Consider the following 24,116-nt stretch of genomic DNA (forward strand, 5'->3'; position numbering starts at 1 on the left):
GACACCCTATAATCCATTATCATATTCCATAACCCCAAAATTAATCATCAAAATTATATTAGTCAAATATTTTAATCTGATAACAATAAAAAAATATTAGCAACACGTTTTTAATACAGTTTTATTATTAATTAAAATTTATTAAAAATTAAGAAATTTAATTTAATTTAATATTTTTACTAATAATATAGCAGCTACGTACTAGCCCGTATCTAATCATCTATAACTAAACAGTTGATACCAGAAGATGATTGAGAAAGAGAAGTGGTGAGGGGCAGGATTTGACCAAGACAAACCAACCACACATCAAATCTGATAAGGATCGTAACAGTGAGGCTAACCTCAAAACCAAGGTTGAACATTCATGGAACCTGCCCACGCGTCTCTAGGGTTTGGAACCAGTCTCCATCACACTAAATTAGTAACATAACTCGTGCTTAATTCTTACGGATACCATTCACCCATTAGACAATCGCAGTTTTTTCTGCCCGTTTCTTTCTCCCACCTATTTTATATTCATCAAGAGACATAATCTTGCTGATAATAACTTTGTGATTTATAGAGACACTTAATTGGAGAATCAATCCTTGATAAATTGTAATATGTATACGTTTGAATGTCTTTCTTTAGAATATGCTTTTTTTATATTTTTAAATTTGAGTTTAGGCTTAATTCAATTTCACACTCAATATTAAACATCCGGAGGGTAGGAAAAAAGATTGTTAATTTTTGTTTTTAACTTAAAGAGGATCCAATATCAATTCTATGATATGTTTTAATATTAACTCCACCCTTTGTTAGATATATAGAATGGAAGAAAGGTGGAAGAAAAAAGAAATTAATTGAAAGAAAAATGGAAGAAAGGAAATTTTTTGTTTATAAAACTTAACTTTTCCTTCCTTCTTCTTTTTTCTTTTCCATTCAATCAAAAAATAAAAATAGACTATTATTCATGTTTTCTTTGATTTTTATTCTTTTTCTTTCTAATCAAATTTAAACATAAATTTAAATTTAAGTCTAAATCAACTCTAAAAATTAGTTCATAAAAAAATTATCTTAATTTTTATAAGTTTTTCTTTAACCATATATACAATATACTTAAGGTTTCAACAGATATAATCATTTTTAATTGTTTTACCCAAATTTTAAGTGTTATAACAATCTATACATCGTATGGAAACTCTATACGTTACTTGTTCTCATAAAGATGTAATGTAAATATGAAGGATTCAGACCCGTGACCAAGTGTATTTTTATCGCCTATTTGGCAACTCGAGGGTGTTGGTGCAGCCGTGGACAAGGTCCATGAGAGTGGCAACTGGGTCATGCTTGTTCTCATAAAAATACAAATCAGGTTATGGCTCATATATATTACATCAAAATAGTGGTTCATGTGAATTGGCCTCTTAAGGATAGTTGCCCATAATATTAAAAATATCTCCTTGGGCCCCGGCAAGGAAGCATTCAATTTCTGATTGTTGAAAGTCATTCTGAATCTGCTCTCACTTTGTTATAGGCTGATGCTAATTTTGAAACTCACCATCGTGCATGCTCTCTCATTCATTCTTTCACCACAGCAAATCTATGAAGAGTCTCTCTCATTGTGAAGTGACTTAACACTAACATCATTAATATTAGCGATCACAAAACACACGTATCAGTGGACACTCTCACAGAGAAAAATAAAATCAGATACCTCAATAAATACATTGTCCAGTGAGACAAGAAACCTAAAATATCCAAACAACTATCCCAAGGAGAATCATCCCAGGGTATGCCTAATTTTGTAATAGTCTACAAGACTATAATCTATCCAATGTTAAGATGTGGTATAAATGTGCCAACCACTCTAGCCTTTTTCATTTTTTTTCCCAACATTCATTCAATCATGTGCCTTAACATGCAAAACAATAAATTAAACAAAAAGAATTGCACTTATATGCCAATCTCTTCGAGAATTTCACTTCCAACTTTCTAGTTTTGACCATTGTAACAAGTACCAAATGTACCACATTTGTATCAGAGATGTAGGATTTGTCCTAAGCAAGGACTTGTCCTAGAGCTTGCTCTGAAACTCAACGTGCCTGATCATCAAACAAAGCTTCAATCTCCTCTAAGCTCTTGCCTTTGGTCTCAGGTAAGAAAAAATAAAAGAAAAGTGTGCCAACCACAGTAACCCCAGAAAGCACAAAGAACATGCCTCCAAACGTTATTGCTTCTGAAACACTAAGGAATGACATGGACACTATCCCACTCACCAAACGGTTCACAGAAATAGCCAAGCTGGAACCTTGGGCCCTCAACCTCATAGGGAAAATCTCTGAAGAATAGACCCATGTTGTGGGCCCAAGCCCAATAGAGAAAAAGGACACTGCTGAACAGACAGCAACCACACTCAAAGCAATGATCCATTCAGGCTTGTTATCAGAGAACTGAAGCAAGGTGCAGCCCAAGCCCAGCACAAACAGTGAAACTGCCATGCCAGATGTGCCCAACAACAACATGGGCCTCCTCCCAAACCTGTCCAACACCAATGCTGACAAGAAAACAAAACAAGTCTTGGTTACTCCCATGATGATTGTAACACCAAACAGCTGCTTCTCACCTTGAATCCCAGCTTCCTTAAACACCACTGGGCTATAATATATCACAGCATCATTCCCTGAAGCCTGCATGAAGAAGTTAACACCAATGGCAGCCACAAGAATCCTCAGCACAGGAGGAGTAGGTCTAACAAGCAACTCCTTCCAAACACCTCCTGGACCATGCAACATACCTGAAGAAGAAGAAGAAGAAGCTTTGTCCTTGTTTGTGATAGAAGCAGCTTCTGAAATCTCTTCAAGCCTCATTTCAGCTTCTCCTTTGTTCTCTGATGTTCTTATCAAAACTTGCTTTGCTTCCTCAAACCTACCCTTCATTACAAGCCAGCGAGGTGACTCAGGCATTGCTAACACACCAAGTGCCACAGCAATAGCTGGCAATGATGCAAGACCAAGCATGATTCTCCAATTAATGTCATTTGGGAGACCTGAAAGAGCATAGTTGGATACATAACCAAACAAAATGCCAACACTGATGAACACTTCAGGGAGTGAAGTAAGAAAGCCTCTAGTGAGTGCTGGAGAAAGCTCTGCCACATACACTGGTGAAATCATGAGGGAGTAACCAACACCAATGCCAGCAACTACCCGCCCAGCCATGAGAAATGGAAATGAAGGAGCCAATCCCATTAACAAAGCACCAATTAAGAATGTTGCTGCCGCAATCATTATTGTGTACCTTCTTCCAATCCAATCAGAAGTTTTCCCTGAAGCAAGAGATCCAATCAGTGAACACACATTCAGACACCCAACAAGGACTTCTACTTCAACAGATGAGATCTTCAGATCTTCCCTTATGTAAAGTGTAGCACCACTCATCACCCCAATATCTGCAAACACACACACAGAGCACAAAATACCCAAAATATAAAAAATTAAACTTTTCATCTACAATCATAGTTAAACCTTGTCAAATTCTTCAATTTAAAATAAGGGGGGAGGGGTCAATATTTTAGGTGGGTTTGGGATGTTGGGAGATTTTTTGATCTGGGAAATTGTGGTAATAGATGATTAATTAAGCATTGAATTTTGAACAGATTTTAGTGAAACTCACCATAGCCTAAGAGAATGGAGTTTGTGGAAGCCAAAATAGCACCGGCAAATGCATATTTGTTGAGACCAGGTTTATTTTGGTTATTCTGTGATGTGTTATGCTTGTTTTCAGAATCCGCTTCAATGGCTTCATGTGTACTAGTTTCTTCTTCATCCTTATCGTTAAGATCAGCTTTTGCAGCTGAAGAATCTGAAGCAGGAAGTGGGTAGTAATAATGGTGCTTAATGTGTTCCACAGTAGAATGGTTTTCCATTCTGAATGAACAAATGAAGAACAGAACAGCGACAAGAAGGACTTCAAAGATGTGTACGACAACCTCAAATCGAAGACACACGAAAACTATGCACCGAATATTAAATTAAAATCAAATTCATCAAAATAAAAAAATATGCCAATATAATAATAATAACAAGTGCTATGATTACAAAAGCCAACGAGTGTCTGACTAAGATAACGGGATTTTATACCTTTCTCAGCAACAATAACGGAGTTTTAAAAAATGTAGTGTAAACAAAAAGCAAAACGGCATCAACAACTTTAGATAATTATCAACTAAAAACATTAATTGCTCTTAAATAAATTTCTTAATTATTAAATGAAAATTATTAGTTGCTTTTCTATTTTTAAAATGTTATACATCCTTTGTTTTATATTAGACGTGATTTAAATATTTTTTATTATTTCAAATTATTTATTATTTTAGAATGTAAAAAATTATTAATTTTTTAATAATATCTTTGCTTATTAAGAGTAATTTTTGTCAACTAATTATTCTAATAATAAAAAATGATTATTTTTAATATTTATATATATGAATTTAAGTCACGTTTAAAATATGCAAGAGAAGTAGGTGTTTGTTTTTTAAAATTTAATTTAATATATCAAAAAAATTTAATTCAAATATTCTAATAGTATAAGATATCATCCAATTATAAATGATTATATTAATAAAAATATTAAATTTTATAATAATTAATATAAAAATATTTTTTAATTAATTAATAATATAAAAAAATTATATTAAATAATTTAAAATTAAACTTTTTTATTTTAATTTAAATAATAGCTCAAATTTAAATTTTTAAACTGTTAAAAAATATTTGGACAGAGAATTTTGCAATTATAATAATCTTACTCCGAAAAAGGACAAAAGAGTGGTGTCGGGCACGTGTTTAATGCTCTCTCACCCTCTCATATTTATTCATCATACTCACAACCACACTTTCAATTTAATTATTCTTAGTCTTCCTCCTCTTACTATCTCATTAGGATTATTTGAAAAGGTTAATGTTAAAAGCCAAAAAGTTGCATTCAATCTTAATTAATTAATTTATTTAAAGGGATAATTTTTTTCTTTACTCTTTTTATTCACTAAATTTGATTTAAAAGGAAGAAACTTTTTAATTACTTTAATTAATAAACATTGGTCTATATTAAGGATTTCGTTTTTTGTAGAAATTTAAATTATCATTCTACATTTTTTATTAAGTCTTGTAACTCTTTTAATATAATTTATTTTTCGGATGAATCCTTTAATTGAAAATTAATATTTTAAAAGGTTTGACGTGAGCTATATTTCAAAATCACTTCTTTGACAAAACCTTTTAAATATATTTTTAAAAAGTAAATTAATAAACTTAAACGTATACGTGTATTAATTTTTTTTAATATTTAAACAGATCAATTATTTTCTAATTCTTGTCTAATCCATGTGTTATCATCATTTTGAATACACTATTCCATACATCAATTGACGCTGTTGCAAAGGTGGCAAAGAAAAAAAAAAAAATACCACGTGAGTCATATATATCTGAAATCAAAATATTGTTTGAGTTACACACTTTAAAAGAATTTAAAAATATATGAAACTTCATTAATTTATATATTTTGTCAAATCCTATCCAAATCATATTTACCTCCTATTATTCAGATAGTTATTCACAGGTTATACTTATTCTTCACTTCACCTTAAATAATTTTGATCGATTTTTTTAAAAAAAGATTAAAAGCCATTTACAAATTAAAAATAATTATATCAAATTTAATTAAAATTGATTCTAAGTAACATAGAATCAAGTTAATTTAAATTGAGATATTGACTATTAAGTAAATAAGATAATAATACTAATATGTAAGCACTTATATTACTAAATAACTTTATAAAATATAAATTTGATGAGGTACTGTGAAATTATTTTATATCATCTTTCAGATCATATAAATTTTAATATTTACTTACATTTTAAATATTATAAAAGGGTCCAGATTATTGGCATTTCATGGCTGTGTCAGCACAGCATTTTGGGACCATAACTTTTGGAGAAATATCTATGAGGTTGGGAATAATAGAATGATATGGATTCACACCTTAGCAGTTATCCTATCACACATCATACCACACAGCTTCTATGTCTCTTCATAGCTGATTTTACAATTTTACATTCCATGTCTCTTCAATGGTAACAAAACGTTGAAGCAAATTCCAAAGAGAAATTAACCAAATTTTAATGTGAACACAGATCAAAGAAAGGATATTCCTCTGATTTTATATTATAAGGAAGTAACTTCTAATACGGCTTCACATGGAAGTGATGTCTGTTCTAATATATATATCAATTGTAACAAGTTTTAAAATATCAAACTCGACCTTTCCAAGTTTAAATAAAACTTCAATCAATGTCATTGTTATTAGAATTTTCACTGGATAACTTGAATTTGTTCTTGGTTACATAAAATAACACTAAATATTTGTGCTTCTTTGGTATATATTAACGTACACATTTTGATCATGTATAATGTTAATTTATTTCATATAATCTCAAACTTTTACTCATTATTATGTGTTATAATGCAAGTGTCGTACGAAAATATTTCTCTTAAGACTTGACGTGAGTAACTTGAACAATCTTCTGACTTCTTTTTCCAATTTCTGACTCACCCAAGACAAGCATGATGAATATTTGAAACTTTCTACAAATTTTGTTTATTTTCTCCCATCTCTACTATATGATTTTTGAACAAAAAAAGATAAAACAAAATTCATCAGTCATCCACACTTAATTATTATTTATTGGTTATTGTATAATGCAAATTCAAATAGCATTACTGTGAAGCATACATCTGAGAAACAATTATGCACTCAATTCATATTAGTTACTATAGTAATCAAAGTTCTGTGCTATAAATAACCTATTTTGGATTAACTAATATGATTTGGTTTATATAAAAAAATTAATATGATCTTTAATATAATATCTTGATTTCATTAGTTTATCTGGATAAAATTATTTTTCTACGGAATATTTTAGACAAACTCAATCAATAACCAAATAACTAAAGGATTAAAGAGTCAAACAAGGCAAAAAATATTATATCACTATAAAGTTGAAGCCACCCAAAAACAGGCTAGCACACGTTTAATGATTAAGCCAATTCATGAACACATGCTTCCTAAGCTTTCCCCACTGGGACCATGAAATATCAAAAGGACAAAAGTAGTTTTAGATATTTTTCAGAGAAATTAAAAATACTTAATTGTATTTTTCTTTCCTATACTTTAACATATGTCCTGTTTTAGTGTATTTAATTTTAATTGATCATATTTAATTTTTAAATTTTTTTTTAAATGTTCAAATTAAGTTTTCCATTCTAAAATTTTATCTAAAAAGTAATAAAATATAATAAAAGTATGATATTGATTAATTTATATAAATAAGTATAAAAATTATAAAATATTTAAATAAAATGCATAAAATATTATTAAAAAATTTAATTTTGAAATGAAAAATTTAATTAAAGATTTTAAAATATTAAATTTGAAAAATTAAAATTAGGAGAACTAAAATTGAAAATACTTTAGTATAAAGATAAAATTGTAATTAAGCCAATTTAAAAACACAAATAAGTGAATTTTATTTATTTGTTATAATATTGACTAAAATTCGAATCTTTTATTAAAATAAATCAACTTCTTTTTATTCTTTGTTGGCATTTCACGTTATTTTTTTAGTGATTTAAAATATAATTTAGACATGTAATTATGTTCAAACCTAAAAATTACTAATATTTTACTTATTTATTATATTATATACTTAAAATAATAAATATTGACTAAAAAATATTAGTAGTAATGCTTTAAAACAATTTTAAAAACTAAAGCTGATAAAACTTGATCAAAATTAAATATAAAAATATTAGTAGTAATGCTATTATATCCTACAGCTTGTTGAACTGTAGGTGTTTCTGGTTATCATGAATAAGGTTATGTATGAATGACAATGTACTAAGTTACTAATATTTGTGTCCATGATCAAAGGCTTGGTTGTAACGTATGTCAAATGTTCTTCTGGCCTAGCTTGGCCTATGGTTCAGTGGTCATGCTCATTCAGTATATTTCATTGCATGATTTGATTATGCTGCATAATATGCTATTTCTTAAGTATAAACATGCAAATATTATAGCTTAGAGCATATGTTAACCAGCCAAAATTCATTGAATGAAAACAATTGCATCCTTAAACACTTAGAGAAATGGTAACATTTGGAATTTCAATTTTGTTAATAAAGCTTTTCATATTTACACTGACACATACAAGATTTCTTCATCCTGTTTATTAATTAGTAAGAATTTTCTGAGTCCAATAATAATCATATAATCTGTGAGTTATCGACATAGCAAAGAAGTTCTGAGCCAAGTTCAGAGACCCAATTAACTGCAGTGCCAAAGAAGAGCTCCCAGAACCAAAGATCCAATGCCAAGACTGATGAAAAGATGAGCAATGCCAATGTTTGATAGCGGTTCAATGGCCAGCCAGAGGCCTTAGCAATTGTCTTCAGAAATGGAAGTGAATTAGTATTTAGGTCCCTTTTCCTTATGGACCAAGCTGTTATCCACTGCACACTAGATGGGATTAAATCAAACTCTTCCCTCAATCTTCTCCCAAGATCTGGCATGTGGCCACCCCCATAAAGTATGGCAATCCTATTGTGTCCCTTGTCCATTGCTGTTCTAAGGGTCTCTATTGCAACTCTATTTCTCTCACCAATTATAACTGATTTCTCTTCTACATCTGCTGTCACCTGTGTCAATCTTTACAACAACATTTCATCATCAATACGAAAGTTGTTAATAGTGACGCAATAAAAGAAAATTAATATGATAATGTTTATGCAGTCTCTACAAGTTTGAAATAAGGAATAATCAACAAAGCCTCATGTCTTGGACTATACTTCCAAATGAAAATGTAGAGCATAAATGCCTAGTGATTCAAAATGTCTAGATGATATTCTCATGACTCAAAACCTATAGAAACAAGAGTTTGTATAAATGTCTGGTGGTTCAAAATGAAAAAGAAAGTGAGATGGATTAAAAGAGATAAATGACAGGAACTTACTCAGATGTTAGCCTCTTTGCAAGGAAGACCTTCATGGCAGCACCAAAATCAAGCCTTGACAATGCCTCTATTTCAGGATATTCTGATGCTTGACCACCCACATCTGCACAAACACTTTCAATGATAAGAAGGCCAACAAGTGGCATAGGAAGTACACGTGAAGCCCATAAAAGCTTGGATCTCCATGGGTCAAGATCTTCCGGAATTGAAGCTGGCTGCAATACTGCTTTCGTAGACCTAAGAGTCATATCCTTTGCAAACGAAAAAAAGCTTTCACCTTTTTCAAGCTGAAATAAAAGAGAGAAATGAGACCTGAAAAACGAAAATAAATAAAGTACAAGTGCTCAAATTTCAGTGGAAGTCATTCAAATCATTTAATGCTTTTCAGATGATGGTCAGTAGCTACATATGAGACAGCCAAGTGACACTGATACATGGCCTTGAAAGAACAGTAACACCCCAATTGTTTTATACAGAATAGCCTTTATAAACTGTGCACCATGTTGAATTCCATATGAAACTAGAGAATTTTCCATGCTGTGCTACTGCGGATGTGCACCATGTTGAATTAAGCAAGAAACATTAACAGCTTAAAACCTGAAGTAATTTGAAGGTCTCGTAGTCAAGATCTGCATGGTACCAATTTGTAAAGTGGTAATTCAGACAATCTAATTGGAAATCAAGCATAAGAATTCGAGCTATCTGTCTTTGGATGCATCCCAAAATGTTAAAACCCTTGGTGCGTGAACCTTTTAACCTTTTTGTAACAGTAGGATTTCTTCTATTCTCTAAACTTTCCCTGCTAGCCACCATTTCATAAAGGACACAATCATAGGATTCAAGTTCCTTCTGGAGGGCCAGAAAATACCTGCTTACATAAATTAGGATCATTCCACTCAGTAGTTAATAGTGATTGGAAATAAAATGAAAAACAAATAAATAAAAAATTAAATCAGTGCAACAAAAAACACTAGCACTAATCAAAAGAAAATCTTAAATAGTGTTCAAAACGTGAAAATTGATTTTATTAATAATTGCACAAAAGCTAGGAAGTTTGCAGTACCACAAAAGCTAGGGCATTGTAATTAGTTTGGGATACAGTTTAGCAACATGCACCAAAGGTACAGCTATATCCCCTATCACCCCCCCCCCCCCGGGGGTGTGGTTGCAATTGGATGTGATGATAATCTTGTTCATCTATGTTATCATGAACTAATATATTTTGAGGGGAGAAAAACAAAAATACTAAATCCAGCAACATCATTAAACAAACCATTTACATATATCCCTCCCATGAACATCAATAATATCAATAGCAGTTCACATTGTGAGTTCAAACCAAAAATGTGAGTTTAATCATTAACACATAATGTCATTGAAAACCACAAGGGTTGCAAGCAAGCGGTTTGTTAGACCTGCATACATATATCTAAAACACCAGTCCTTTAGTTGTAATTTAAAAGACGAGAAGAACCATCTTTAGCAATATAAGAGACAAAAATGACCATTTTTTGGTGATTAATTTTAGGAACTAAAATGATATTATTATAATATTAAGCACTAAATTGACTAATGCTATATTTCACGGACTAATTCAAAGTATTAATTTTGCTGCTTCATTTCACAACTTCAGTCCACCTTTTCCCATAATAGATTTCAACTGATTTTTCATCACCAGCAGAACCTCATGAATTTTCTCACTTCCTTATTTTCTTCACCCCCTAACAACTAACACCGCCAGTATAATCAACTCGCCTAGAAAACTGCCAAATTAAAAACACTATAAGGGGAAAAGGCAACACATACTCTTCATCAGCGATGTGAATTGTTGAAACCAAGTCAACCTACAAAATCATCAGAAACAACACAACATCAATAATTATACTAAACTAAATCACAGAAGATAGATAAGAGAAAAAAAAACAGTTGAGAAAATACAAGAAGGAAACAAACTTTAGAGTGACCTGAAGGAAAGGGCGCAAAAGGGACCAAGGGAACTTCTTCCTATAGCTAACAAGTGCTGTCTGCAACTCCCCACTTCCCCCATCATCAACCCCACGTTTAAATCTCATGAAATCAGCGATGGAATTGTTCTGCTGAAACTTCTGCGGCGACCCATTTTCTTGTTGGGCTCCGAGAACAGCATTGGAAAGGAGTGCTCTTGGGAACCCACAAAGAGAGGTTCTGTTTGAAGGAGAGAAGAAGGGTTTGATTCGAATGTGAGAGGAAGTAGAGGGAGAATCAGAGAGAAATGAAGATGAAGAAGACACCGCTGAAATTGAACAACTTAACATTCTTCTTCTTCTTCTTCTACGTTCTACACAGGACAACACAGAGAGAAAAGAGAGAGTGTGTTTGTTTGGATAACCAGAAAAAATCGGATTTTGTTTTTCAGTCACCGATAACGGATTCTCCTACTTTCGGTTATTGCAGTTAATACTAACACTCACTGCTGACATTGTTACTCTTCTCAGAAATAAAATTAGTAACTTCTTAATTGATGATAAAATTAATCTATTTAATACTTATTAAGGTATTATTAAACTTAATTAATGTTTTATTGATTTTAATTTTAAAAAAATTATTCTTGCTGAATAACATGAATGGTTGATAATGCTCTATAAGCAATATATGCATAACAAGTAATTAACCCTAATGTAAACAGCATTTGGTGATTTTGATCTATTTCAATATTAAATAAGAAAAAGTATGTAATTTTGTTAGGATTATTAGAATAATAAAAGTCAAGTATCAAAAAAATGTTATGGTAAGAAATTGGACTTCTTTATTTTAGAAGAAATTATTAATATGATAGTTAAAAAATATATATTTCTAAGGATTTTTTTTGTTGTGTGTGCAAATATTTAGAAAGTAAATACTTGGACTAAGCTTATTTACTGAATAAAAAGATACATATCACGATTCATTTTTTAAAGTATTAAATAAGTTTAAGTCGAATCACCATCTCTGTTTTTTTTTTAAAATCCAGGTACAAACAATAATTCGAATCATCAAATGTTTAACAATGTATCATTTTGTAGAAAATTTTAAGTATTACTAGATATAATTGACAACAAATTCAGACCAAGTGGATAGGTTAGTTTAATCATCGATGTCAATGGAAAAGCAAAATATTATCTGCCATGTTTTCCTCCTTGATTCATTCCTTTTTAACAATTGCTAATTCTCTTTTACATTGTGTTAGTAAAATACTAAAAGGATCCGTGTTTGCTAATTCTTTTGACATTTATGTTCAGTCAAAAAATGATTTTATTCTTTGACTGAGTGATATTGCTATTTTTGTTTTAGTATCCCTTTGTCTTGCTATTTTTGTTAATGTTTTCTATAGTTGGGTTTTCTTTGGGGGAAAGAGTCCTTTCTAATTGTAGCTAGTTTTTCTTGCAAGGGTTCATAATTAGTAGCTTGCACGTAATGTTCCTGCTTTACAATTTTTATTTCAATTTTGATAATTGGGACAAGGCGTTGATTTTGCTTGTTTCAATTGTGTGCTTACTTTTGAAGACACAAGTGTTTGGGAATAATTAGTTGCATAATATCTTGTCTTCTTGCATGAATTCCATAATTTCTGCCATGAGACATTGAATCATCACATAATCCAAAACAAAGTAGTTCAAGTCTTCAGAGGTTCTCAGGCACGTCTTTTGTGATATTTTAAAGGATTATACTTTTAACTAAAAGATATATTTAAATAGATTTATATTAATTATACAATTTTTTATTAAATAGTAACTTAAAAAATTATAAAAGTTTAAGATATTAAAGAGTCACTCAAAATGTATTTTTTTCATAATTAAAAAAAAATAAAATCTTGTGAGCCACTCATAAAAAACTTTCGATTTCATCATTACAATTTTTACTTACACAAATATGAATAGTATAATAATTTTATAAATAAAAAAACTATAATAAATTTATTCGTATTCTAATAAAATGTAATTGTGATAATAAAATGACGAAGAAAATAAATTGATACAATGATTTCATAAATTTTGATTGGTACAAATATGGGTTTCATCCAATTCAACAGTTTAATCAACTTTTACCGTGCTTGATGTGTAAATTTAAATTGTCACAATTCATTTGTCCTAAATTATTAAATTAACAAACACTGCATCTAAATTAATCAATTTAATTACACAAAAATTGCATTAAAATTTATTTAAAATAATTTTAAAACCTATGATGATTGGTTAATGGAAATATCACAAAAGCGAAAAGGAGATTTCTTAATGCTCTACAATAATGAATAATAATAGCATACAAAGAATACAATTAAAGGCACATAAAAAATAGAGCAAAGTGCATCATCATCAATGGAACCTTCATAACATTATCAATTACAAAAATACAGGGAAATTTTTTTCTCAAAATAGGATCCACCTGTTGTATCAAACTTATTCATGAGAGGCTCCTCATTGTGCAGTTGTAAACTTGTGTATCCAATGGTGAAATTTGAGGTAAGCTGAATGAACCTCTTCAAAATATCTATCACGTTGCCAAGAATGATTACTGTGTTAATAGCTGAAGTCCTGCTTCTAAATCTACCATTGTGATTGTAAGAAGTTCTTCAGTATCTATACAGTCAAAACTAAGCCTTAGGTCCAAATTTTCTCTAGCACTAACTAACATGGTATCTACCAAACCGCCATTCATCTCCTTACGCTGCTTTTCGGTTGTTTCCCTCTCTATCAATGCCCCTAAAGCTTCTGTAGTGCAATGGGAATGCAACTTAAATCCATATAGCAAGCTATCTTCTGATAAGTTATTCATCTTGATGTGAAGGATTTGTGCTAGTTCTTTTGAATTGAAGTCATTAAAATGAAAGAACTTGGTCACTCGTCTACAGAAACCTTCATTGGAACCAATTACTCGTTTCATCGGCTCACTGTAACCAGCAAATATTACTACAATTTTTCCACTGTCCATGACAGACATAATCTCCTCTAAGGCTTCCAACCCATAATCTTTATCATCAGACTTTTGCATTGGTATCAATCTATAAGCTTCATCAACAAAAAGAATCCCCCCCTCTGCGTCCTTGATCTGTATGCAATGTTTGAAGTTTGAACTCACTTATTAAGCAACATTGTCAAGTTTGGTTTTGAAAAGTTAAAGCACATGTAAGAGAAGAAGGATTTCAAAGACAACAATGTACCTTCCTCCTGGTTTTTGGACCAGTATGACCAACAAATTCACCAACTAAATCGGTCCGTTGTACTTCTGTCACTTTATCAGTTGGCAGAATTCCCACCATATGGAGTAATTTTCCAAGAATCCGTGCTACCATAGTTTTACCTATTAAATAGGTAAGTAAATATATAAATTAATTTCAGAACTAAACACCACTCCCCTATAACAAATATTGAGTGCTCATGCAAATGTTTATATACAAAGGGAAAATCGACCCAAGTTGTGCTCAAATCGAAACATGAGAAATCAATAAAAGCACAGACAGTAGTATATCATATTGCAGGAAATGGTAGATGGAAACAACGAAATTAAGTGCACAATAAGACATCTTTCAGTATTGATTGCAGATAATATGAGCATGATATTCTAGAAACAATCAGTCAGCAATAACCTGTTCCAGGATTGCCAAGAAAGGCCATATGAGGTGGTCTTCTTGTGCCAACATGCAGACCAAGAGCTCTACGTCTCTCATCCAAAAGCATGCCCTTTGCCCACTTGCGTAGTTGTACTTTTAGATCATTAAGACCCACAATATTTGACAGTTCCTTCTCGAGCTCATTCATTTTAGCTTTGGTTTCACTGCATGCTTCAATGGCTCGTCTCTTCCTCTGCTCTTCAAGATGCCAGTGTAACAGTTGCCTAAGTTTCTCAGTGCCGGGGCCGTGGGTTAGATGATTTAAGGGAGTCATTCCCTCCTGCAATTCATAGGTTTGGGCATATATTATGATTTCACCAAAAATGTTAAAATAACAGAAAAACAGGAAATTAAATTCAGTACATTGTCCTTGGCACTGCAATCAGCATCGTACTCAAGCAACGTTTTCACAGTTAAGAATTCTTCAGCTCGTAGTGAGTACCAAACAGCAAGATGTAAGGGTGTCATACCATTCTGCAAGAAAAAGGTTGGGAATGAACTCTCATATAAATAATGAAGCACAAAAATAATTCTTGCTTGGCTTAAACTAGACTAAATGACAGATGCTGCAACCAAAAAAATTACATTTGCTCTAGCTTCAACGGAAGCACCACGAGCAAGAAGTAACCGAGCAGCTTCACTGCACCCATTCTTTGCTGCCATGTGTAATGGTGTTTCTCCATACTGAAACAGAAGAATCAATAAACCTCTTCAGAATTATGAGACAATTACTTAGATAATACAAATTTATAATAACAATAACATCAGCAAAAAAATTGGCAAGTACTTACCATATTCTTGGCCTCCATCTCAACCTTATCTGGACCTTGCCAATCAAGAAGAAATTTAACTATCTCAGTCCTATTGTGACCAGCAGAAACATGAAGTGGTGTCTGTGCCATCTGCATTTAAAACAGGTGAGATCCTCAGGCATTGAATTCAATAGGATCATACGGAACAAACTTACTATTGAAGTACATGTACATCCCACCTTATCAAAACCTTAATACTAAAATCCCAAAAGAAAGCGATTGGAGAAATAGATTGTCAATATGATCATGCCCTCCTACCCTATCCCTTTTACATATTACATATTTGTCTCATAAACCCCAGGAAGAAAACCCAACAAATGATCAGGAAATAGAAGCCATAAAATAGTCCTTTCCTCAACTAGTCAACCAATGTAGTCTTCCCCATGAAAACCAACCCAATTCCTCTTCAACCAAAAATACACCAAAGCAATTGCCAATAAGTTGTACCCTCCTGAGCAATCTTCATTGTACGTAGCATATATGAAACCCGAGGCATCATGCTTGTCTTACATTTGTCTTTCGATTCTTAATCTAGCTGACATATTTAACATAAAATTACTAGTAAAGCAAAAAATGAGGATTTAACAAGACCAACACAATAAAGGCAACCTAATGTTATTATCTTTTCCTACCATCCCACTAAGTATACTCTTCAATAAGATAATCAAGTATCATTTACACCAACAAATCACAAACCTACCATGAAATTCAACAAGGAATAAAATTACACCGGCTAGCTAAAGTCATAACGAGTCATGACAAAGTAGATCTATCAATGTCATGCACATCATTCCAAATCCTCAATTCACTAAAAATAAAATAAAATAAAAATAAATAAATAAATAATTGTGAATTGAAAATGGCTTTAAACCATCAACAACAACTTTTTCACACAGAACACCACAAAGATCTAATTTTCGAAGTAACTGAAGATCAAACACCACTAACAACAGAACCTAAAAAAATAATTTTTTGGAGATACCCAGTTGGTAAAAAAAGGGATCTTACAACAGGGTTTCTCTCATTGAGAAGAGAAGGGTTATCTCTAAGTAGCCTCTGAAGTCCAACAAGGTCACCGGAGAGGGCATATGCATGGATGGTGGCTGGTTTTGCAGGCCTTGACCGTTGATCCTGAGACTTGTTCATGCTGAATGTGAATTCCAAGGAAGAGAAGAATATGAATGGTTTCAAGATTAAGAGAAAAAATAGAGAGAGAGAAAGAGAGTGTGTTGTTTTGTTGTGTATAGCTATATTTTTTCACCTAAATATTCGCCTTTTGAGTCTACGGCGTTCAGCATTACCCGCTTCCTACTCTTGCGCCCCCTGTATACCTTACCAACCTTCCTTCTCACATTTCTCCTTTTCTTATTAATTTCTTTGCTAATAAAAATTTATTGTAGTTTAAAATAGTTCACTTTTAATAAAAGGTTTCAGGGGAAAATTTTGAAACAAAAAGTCACGTCCAAACATGTGTGTATGTAATAAATGATTATATTATTTAAATAATCAATGTTCAGTGGCTTGAACTAACTTCAAGAATTGGGATTGCATTGTTATCAATAATTGATGAAAAACGAAAGATGCCTGTGAGTTGTAAGGAACCAGCAGAGCATGAGTTGTTTTATTTTTTTTTTCTTTTATTATTTTGTTAATTTGAGCTTTTTATTCATTATGATTATTTTTAGATTTCATTGTGAAATAGTTAATTTGTTTTTGGGGTGGGACCTAAAGATACTCACATAAGATCCCAAAGGATGATGTAAGAAGAGAGAGAGAGTGCTAACAGGGCAAATCGGCTAGAACATAACAAATTGAATATCTACACTTTCTCTAGTGTTTTCTTGAATTGTTTTGAGTGGATAAAAGTGTTATATGTAGTATTATTGAGAAGAAGAAAAAATGGCAATAAGAGGACCTCTTTTTATTTGATGAAACAAAAAAACGTAATAATCTCTCTCTGTCTTGTTTATTGTGTAACTGTATAAACCAAAATCTTGATTAATTGGAAGATATACTTTTCCTTAAACGTATTTTATTTGATATGTTTGAGACAAAAACAATATATGTATATCAAAATAATATAAAATACACGATATAACAAAAAGTAAGCAAATTGATTAGTTTATTGAACAATTCACTCACTTAATTCTCAAATAATTTTCAAATATAATTTATGTATAAAAAAATTATTACCAAACTTCATATGCTGTTATTTTTCAATTATTTCCAAGTTACAGAGAATAATTTTAAATCTAAATAATTAGATATTTAAACTATTTTTTAAAATATTATAGTAATATTATATTCTTACACATTTCCAGTTGGGCAAATGCCTCAAAGAAATAATTACTTTATTTCATCAAATTTACTATAACTGGAAATTATGTCGTTTAAGAAAATAAAATAATATCTTTAACTTAAAATATAAAAGTAGTGATACTACAATTTGAAAATGTAATATTCTAACTGTATATTATATTTTAACAAAATAAATTTATCCAAACAAGATTATATTTGGGTCCTAAGAAATAAAATTATTCATATCTGTATCTAAGATAAATTCGAAGAAGGTATTATCTAAGTTCTCAAGCAAAAGAAAAAGCGAAGTGGGCACAGACCCACAATGCCACGTGTCCTTAAACAATGAAGATTAGGTTGCTTCAACGTGTGGTCATCACACTCTCCTATGTTCCTTCTCACGTTTCTACTTACATGTCCCTTCGATCCATGCTTCATCTTTTGATATTTTTTTCAACCAGAAAATTACAAAAACTTAATTTTCAGTTTTCACCAAAAGGATAACAATAAATAAAGGAACAAGCCACTCAAATTCCACAGCTTTTTCAGCTAAAACATTTCCATGATCTTTGCATCATCACAGCAATGACCACAGTTGTGAAGCTTCACGTTTACCCAGAAATTTTGAATCAACATAGGACGAGGTTGTCGAGGAAGGGCTTTGGCTCATGCACTTCACCTGGGGTACTTGGTTTTGGCCATAATTGTGATGGGCTCTATGTGAAAGGGTGCAGGGCTTTTAGGAGTGAGGATGGTGGGGATCTTAAGGAGAAAAAGTTTCGAAATTTGAAGAAAAATGAAGTGAAATTCAAAAGGGAAAGTGGGTTTTGGACTTCTCTTAGGTCTATCTTGTGGAGGAATTTCATGGTGGGTTCAAAATCGGATGATGAGTATCGCCAAGCTGTGGTGAAGGTGGAAGTGATACTATCTTCGGTTAGTTTTTCTGGTGTTATTGCCTTTGCTTTAATTTTGTTTGTTTTTAAATACTGTGTTGTATTGTATTGAATGTTGAATATAACTGTGTTTGTCTATTGGCGAAAACAAGATTGCCATTCAAATTGGAAGGTATATTGTGACTATGATGAGCACTGGTGTCATTCTTGCAATTGGATTTCAGATGTCAGGTTGGCCCATATGCAACTTTCCTAACTAAAATTGTGTATGGAAATCTAGTTGGTTTATTATATGCATTGGTTCCCCTTATGGGATGTTGAATTTTCTGAAATTTTGTGAAGGTGGAGATAGTCAAATGGATGCATTGATATGGTATAGCTGGCTAGGAGGAATAATCATTGGGACAATGATAGGTGCTAATATGGTGTTGGAGGAACATTGTCGTGCTGGTCCGCGTAATGTTGTCATAACAGGGAGGTACATTAACTTAATTCTCTTCTATAAGTGTTCCCATCATTTTGTTGCTATTTAATGAACCAGTGATATCATATGTACATCTTGCTTGATGTGGAAAATATTGTCATTGCATGACCATATGTACTAATGTTTTCATGACATTGTTAAATCTTGCATATGTGTTGTGCAGTACAAGGGGACTGGGTAAAGCCTTAGCTCGAGAATTTCTTCTTTCTGGAGATCGTGTAGTTGTTACCTCCCGCAGGTGGTATTATGAACTATGAGAGAATTTTATAGAGATCAAAATAATATATTTTATGGCTTTTATCTAAATGTTACTCACAACATGTCATTGCTCCCACTGTTGCATTTTGTGAAGGCAGCCCTGAGTCTGTGCAAGCAACTATCAAAGAGCTTGAGGAAAATCTAAAGGAAGGCATTGCCAATTCAGTTGGCTCATCTTTGACAAAGCTTTCTCAGGCAAAAGTGGTTGGCATTGCTTGTGATGTTTGTGAGCCTCATGATGTGCTGAGGTTGGCTAACTTTGCTGTCAAAGAACTTGGTGATATCGACATTTGGGTAAGTGTTGTGGCGTTGTTGTTGAGCACGTGGAAAACCAGACAAGTGCATGCTCCTATCTTAACAAAGATTACACATAATAATAAAACCCGTATATTAAGATTAAATGTTGGTTAAAGCTAATAGCTGAAGACTAAAAGTTTTGGCATCTGCAAAACTTGACTATCAGTCATAATCTCATGGATTTATGTTCATCTTGATACTTTCTAATATTGTGCAGAAATTGAAATATATTCAGTCTCTATAAAAAAAAATTTCTCTTATCATCTTGTATAGGGTTTAAATTTTAGTATCAGTAATTGAAAACTAATTCATTGGATGTCTAGATCCAATAACATGATGAAAATAACCTTGAAGAAAGTGAACTTTTCTGCTAATTGATTCTACTAATGCGTTTCTTATTCATTCTGTGAAATTTAAGTTTTCCATTGGATTCCTTATATCTTGTAGAATGCAGTTTTTATATTTCTGGTTCTAATCTTTTGCCTTTTTTTGTTAAAACCATTCAACAGATAAATAATGCCGGAGCAAATAAAGGTTTTAGACCATTGCTTCAATTTAGTGATGAAGATATTAAACAGGTATATGTTATGAATTGTTTCTTATCTATTTTGTTAAGATGAAATGTTGTTAAGTTTAGTAGTCATTTAATCTGTCTTGACTCTTGAGACAGAGATATATAAGTCTTTAACCTGAATTAACATTATCAATTTAGTCTTTAACCTTAACTTGAAAAGTTATTTGTTTATAATTGTTGTAGATTGTCTCAACAAATTTGGTTGGATCTATTCTTTGCACTCGGGAAGCCATGCGTGTTATGAGAAACCAAGCCAACGCAGGTCACATATTTAATATGGATGGTGCAGGTTCTGGAGGCTCAAGCACACCTCTGACAGCTGTGTGAGTAGAATGTGGTTTCTTATCCTATGGGAGGATGCTGATTATCCCTCTAAGCTTTTGCTAAAGTCACAAAAATATATGTTCTTCAAAAGTCATGGTGAATGGGGGTTGCTATTGATGCTTACCATTCTTACTTTTTCATTTAACATGTAGATATGGCTCTACAAAGTGTGGCCTTAGGCAACTTCAAGGATCATTATTAAAGGAGTGCAAGCGATCCAAAGTAGGCATCCATACTGCATCTCCAGGAATGGTGCTTACAGATCTTCTCTTAAGGTATATCTCTGTTGCAAACCTGTTGTTCCTTGGTTGTCTGAAGTGATATTGTAATTTTGTGTGAGTCACTTTCCTAAGTTGCAGATTTGAAGGCTCCAACATCTTTTTCCATTTTTGACAATATTTTATGCCGGTCATTGTTCTTATAACAACCTAGTTATTTATTAGAACATGACAGCTTTTCTTTCCTTTCTGAACAATTAAGAACTTCCTTATGTTTGCTTCACATAACTTTCTTGATACAAATAAGTATTGCTTCAAAATTGTGCTAACTATGTTTTTTTTCCAGTGGTTCAACTGTCCAAAACAGGAAAATGTTTAACATCATCTGTGAGCTTCCTGAAACTGTTGCTAGAACATTAGTTCCACGTATGAGGGTTGTTAAGGGGACAGGCAAAGCCATCAATTACTTGACCCCTCCCAGAATCTTACTAGCTTTGGTCACTGCATGGTTACGTCGAGGTCGCTGGTTTGATGATCAGGTGATGATTATTTTGAGGATGAAATCAAAATGTATTATGTTATGTTGATATAAACATTCATTCCATGGCATACTTTAAATACTTCATAAAAGAAAAAGCCTCAATAACTTCAAATATACTTGGTTCCAAAAAATTGTTATTGAGTTTATCTTTTAATGCATGGAAGGAGAAGATAATTTATAAAAAAAGAAAAAAGAAAATGAGTGGCTAAAAGAAAGAAACTTTTGTAGATTGTCTCAACAAACAGGGTGGATCAGAAGGAGTTGGCATCCACATGCGTGTAAATGTTTATCCTTGAACAGTATTTATTTATCTTATGTTTCACTAGAACTATTAATTTAGAGTCGATTTAATATTTGCTTAGTGAACCAAGTTGTGGCTGTGTCCTAATTTTTATTATTAACTACATGTTACATATTATCCAATGTTACATAGCTACGGTTGAATGTTAAATATAATTGAGCAAGACCTTACGGCCATGTTTATGTTTCAGGGAAGAGCACTGTATGCAGCTGAAGCAGACCGACTTCGTAACTGGGCCGAAAATCGTGCCCGGCTTTCCTTCACCGACGCAATGGAAATGTACACAGAGAACACCTGGTTATCAGTTTTCTCACTTTCAGTTGTTTGTGCCTTCATAATTCTTTCCAGCACAGGGAGCAATATGCCAGGAACATGATGTCTTGGTGTCAACTTGAAAATATGTTTGCTTTTTGTGCAAAGGCAATTGGTGCCTAAAATCATAAAAAAAACAACATAATGAATCTAAGTCAAAATCATAAACAAGGTGGATCTGTTTTTTTCCACCATGTCCACCTAAACAATTATCTTTTAACACTCTTAGTTGTCTGTGACCTCGTCTTCTCTCAGTTCTTTGTATAGGTTGCCATGCTAGCTAGCATTGTTAATTGAGATGCTTATAGTCTCATAGTATGTTACTGTGTATATATAGTCTTCATTGAATTGTAGACTAGTTGAATTTGTATTTATTTGAATGTATCCTTATCCGGGAGCTTAAATCTTAAATTTATTTTGGTTGTACATTGGACAGCACTTTTGGATAATTCTATATACCTATGAACTTTTGAACTGCACGTGAAATTCTGCATGGCACAAATATACAAACAAATTTATAATTCTGCACTTTTGAGTGAGTTTTGTCTGGGACATATGGGGGGTTTAAAAACATGTAAAATTTTAATGTGTCACAGGTAATATGTTGCTAGTTTATTTTTTTCATTCAGTGTGAAATTTCTTTAATCATATTTGATTTCAAGAAAGTTTTCTGTGTGTTGTGCATACCAAGGTACAACACTATCCAACAGCTTCATCAATTTGTGTCGTGGGTAAAATCACACCATGCTTTTAAGATTGCCTTTTGTACTATTAATCAGGTAGCACATGTTCTCTGACAAGGATATATTTATTGCATGATTGTTTCATTGATCGAATAATTTGAAGCACGTTGTTCTTATCTAGCGATACTTTATAAGATTATTTGTAACCAATGAAGCTTATTGGGTTAGAGGAAGGGCCCAAAACAATGATATTTTTGTGAAATTTTGATTTATGGGTGCACCTCTCTCTCACTAATGGGAGCCAAGGCGGGCCTTGAAAGTCAAGTTTTATAATAAAGACTTTTGCATTAAGATAGTGTAGTAAAATTTCGGTTTATGGGTCCATTTGGTTTAACTGTTAAAATTATTTGGAAAAAGTCTAGTTTGAACAATCTTTTACAGAATTACTTGTAAAAATATTAATAAAAAGATAAAACAAATAAATATATTTTATAGATTAAAATTAATTTATGCAGAAATTAATTGAGAAAGCTTTTAGAAAATTAAAGTGCAAGTTAATTTTACCTTCTTCTCCGTCCAAAAAAATCCACCGTCTTCGTAAATAAACATTTTAAGTTTTAGTTTCATTTTAATTGATTCTTAAATTTATTTATTTTTATCTTTATTTTTTCTTTTAGACAGTATGAAGCTAAATTTTATTCAAAAAAGTTCTTAAATTTTACTGATTTTCTACTAGATGTCTTAAAATTGAATTTTGTTCCGATTGATCTTTAATTTTTAATTTTTTTTCAAAAATAATTCTTTTTGTAAATCAAGTTGGATTAAATCATAGCAGAGAATAATTTTTAACTATTTATTACCTAAAGTTTCAATAATTTATTTATTTTTGTTATAATCCTAAATATGTGAGTTAGGATAAAGTAATTTTACAAATTATGCACAACTTTATGCTTCTTAAAAGTAATTTTACACTCGAAATAGCATAAACAGTAGTAAGAAAAATTCTGCTGCCCTAATGCTGTGTTTGGTTCTGCCTTAAACCAAAGTAGACGCACATTCTAAACGTATAAGTTACTCTCTGTAACATTGAAAATTACGTAAATTTAGGGTTGGAACCAAACTTACCCTAAGGCATTTGGCTTATCTAGTGGGGCTAATAGAATGGACATAACATAACTGAGGGTACTTTGTTAAAGTCATGTGAACGCCACATTGAATGACTGAAGAAAGGTTTTCTGATTCTGATTTTTTAAGCTAATCACTGTGCTACGTTGTTTTCATTCGTCTATGTCGTCTGGGAATGCAGGGTTTATCAAAGAGTTGATTGGATGTGCCAAAAAGATAAAACTATTGGTTGGACCCTCCACCATGTTGGTCTTCTTCTTCTTCTGAGCTTTCAAATCATTCTTTCAGATATTTTTAGCTGGTCCCAATTTATATCAATATAT

General features: G+C 32.0%; 4 protein-coding genes across 6 annotated transcripts; 1 reads left to right on the forward strand and 3 right to left on the reverse strand.

The window, feature by feature from the left end:
• Positions 1-1,311: 1,311 nt before the first annotated feature.
• On the reverse strand, positions 1,312-4,088 carry LOC113867476 (probable polyol transporter 6). Its single transcript, XM_027502834.1, has 2 exons — positions 3,655-4,088; positions 1,312-3,430 (listed from the first exon to the last, which is right to left on the reverse strand). Exons 1-2 carry the CDS (start codon positions 3,905-3,907, stop codon positions 2,076-2,078), a joined length of 1,608 nt encoding a protein of 535 aa, XP_027358635.1. The 5' UTR covers positions 3,908-4,088; the 3' UTR covers positions 1,312-2,075.
• A 4,091-nt stretch (positions 4,089-8,179) lies between these two features.
• On the reverse strand, positions 8,180-11,434 carry LOC113867395. 2 transcript variants are annotated; one of them, XM_027502696.1, is made up of 6 exons: positions 11,012-11,430; positions 10,854-10,891; positions 9,645-9,915; positions 9,325-9,334; positions 9,048-9,150; positions 8,246-8,743 (listed from the first exon to the last, which is right to left on the reverse strand). In XM_027502696.1, exons 1-6 carry the CDS (start codon positions 11,339-11,341, stop codon positions 8,302-8,304), a joined length of 1,194 nt encoding a protein of 397 aa, XP_027358497.1. In that variant the 5' UTR covers positions 11,342-11,430; the 3' UTR covers positions 8,246-8,301. The 2 variants fall into 2 exon arrangements, with proteins under 2 accessions (XP_027358496.1, XP_027358497.1); XM_027502695.1 differs by having other exon boundaries at positions 8,180-8,743; positions 9,048-9,334; positions 11,012-11,434.
• A 1,862-nt stretch (positions 11,435-13,296) lies between these two features.
• LOC113867769 (protein CbxX, chromosomal) lies at positions 13,297-16,848 on the reverse strand. Its single transcript, XM_027503227.1, has 7 exons — positions 16,494-16,848; positions 15,465-15,575; positions 15,259-15,357; positions 15,037-15,147; positions 14,650-14,953; positions 14,224-14,363; positions 13,297-14,111 (listed from the first exon to the last, which is right to left on the reverse strand). Exons 1-7 carry the CDS (start codon positions 16,629-16,631, stop codon positions 13,575-13,577), a joined length of 1,440 nt encoding a protein of 479 aa, XP_027359028.1. The 5' UTR covers positions 16,632-16,848; the 3' UTR covers positions 13,297-13,574.
• Positions 16,849-18,161: 1,313 nt separating this feature from the next.
• LOC113866960 (probable chlorophyll(ide) b reductase NYC1, chloroplastic) lies at positions 18,162-22,509 on the forward strand. Of its 2 annotated transcripts, none has more exons than XM_027501796.1 (10): positions 18,162-18,716; positions 18,829-18,907; positions 19,019-19,154; positions 19,324-19,398; positions 19,517-19,712; positions 20,225-20,293; positions 20,473-20,612; positions 20,766-20,888; positions 21,178-21,370; positions 21,864-22,509. In XM_027501796.1, the coding sequence occupies exons 1-10, from the start codon at positions 18,369-18,371 to the stop codon at positions 22,047-22,049; spliced, it is 1,545 nt and encodes a 514-aa protein (XP_027357597.1). In that variant the 5' UTR covers positions 18,162-18,368; the 3' UTR covers positions 22,050-22,509. The 2 variants fall into 2 exon arrangements, with proteins under 2 accessions (XP_027357597.1, XP_027357598.1); XM_027501797.1 differs by having other exon boundaries at positions 18,222-18,716; positions 19,330-19,398; positions 21,864-22,501.
• The last annotated feature ends 1,607 nt before the right edge of the window (positions 22,510-24,116 follow it).

Source organism: Abrus precatorius, unplaced genomic scaffold, assembly GCF_003935025.1.
Source record: "Abrus precatorius isolate BTA unplaced genomic scaffold, Abrus_2018 Scaffold5, whole genome shotgun sequence".
Lineage (NCBI taxonomy): Eukaryota > Viridiplantae > Streptophyta > Magnoliopsida > Fabales > Fabaceae > Abrus > Abrus precatorius.

What these genes read in the sequence shown, in the direction of transcription:
- LOC113867769 (XM_027503227.1), bottom strand. Translation starts at nt 16,631, where the DNA reads ATGAACAAGTCTCAGGATCAACGGTCAAGGCCTGCAAAACCAGCCACC. An exon ending in TCAATGAGAGAAACCCTGTT is followed by an intron (nt 15,576 to 16,493) that starts GTAAGATCCCTT and finishes TTTTAAATGCAG; the next exon opens with ATGGCACAGACACCACTTCA. An exon ending in GTCCAAAAACCAGGAGGAAG is followed by an intron (nt 14,112 to 14,223) that starts GTACATTGTTGT and finishes CATTGCATACAG; the next exon opens with ATCAAGGACGCAGAGGGGGG.
- LOC113867395 (XM_027502695.1), bottom strand. Translation starts at nt 11,341, where the DNA reads ATGTTAAGTTGTTCAATTTCAGCGGTGTCTTCTTCATCTTCATTTCTC. An exon ending in AGACCTTCAAATTACTTCAG is followed by an intron (nt 9,335 to 9,644) that starts GTTTTAAGCTGT and finishes CTTTTATTTCAG; the next exon opens with CTTGAAAAAGGTGAAAGCTT. An exon ending in GCAAAGAGGCTAACATCTGA is followed by an intron (nt 8,744 to 9,047) that starts GTAAGTTCCTGT and finishes GTTGTTGTAAAG; the next exon opens with ATTGACACAGGTGACAGCAG.
- LOC113867476 (XM_027502834.1), bottom strand. Translation starts at nt 3,907, where the DNA reads ATGGAAAACCATTCTACTGTGGAACACATTAAGCACCATTATTACTAC. An exon ending in CTCCATTCTCTTAGGCTATG is followed by an intron (nt 3,431 to 3,654) that starts GTGAGTTTCACT and finishes GTGTGTTTGCAG; the next exon opens with ATATTGGGGTGATGAGTGGT.
- LOC113866960 (XM_027501796.1), top strand. Translation starts at nt 18,369, where the DNA reads ATGACCACAGTTGTGAAGCTTCACGTTTACCCAGAAATTTTGAATCAA. An exon ending in TGGAAGTGATACTATCTTCG is followed by an intron (nt 18,717 to 18,828) that starts GTTAGTTTTTCT and finishes GGCGAAAACAAG; the next exon opens with ATTGCCATTCAAATTGGAAG. An exon ending in GTAGTTGTTACCTCCCGCAG is followed by an intron (nt 19,399 to 19,516) that starts GTGGTATTATGA and finishes TTGTGAAGGCAG; the next exon opens with CCCTGAGTCTGTGCAAGCAA.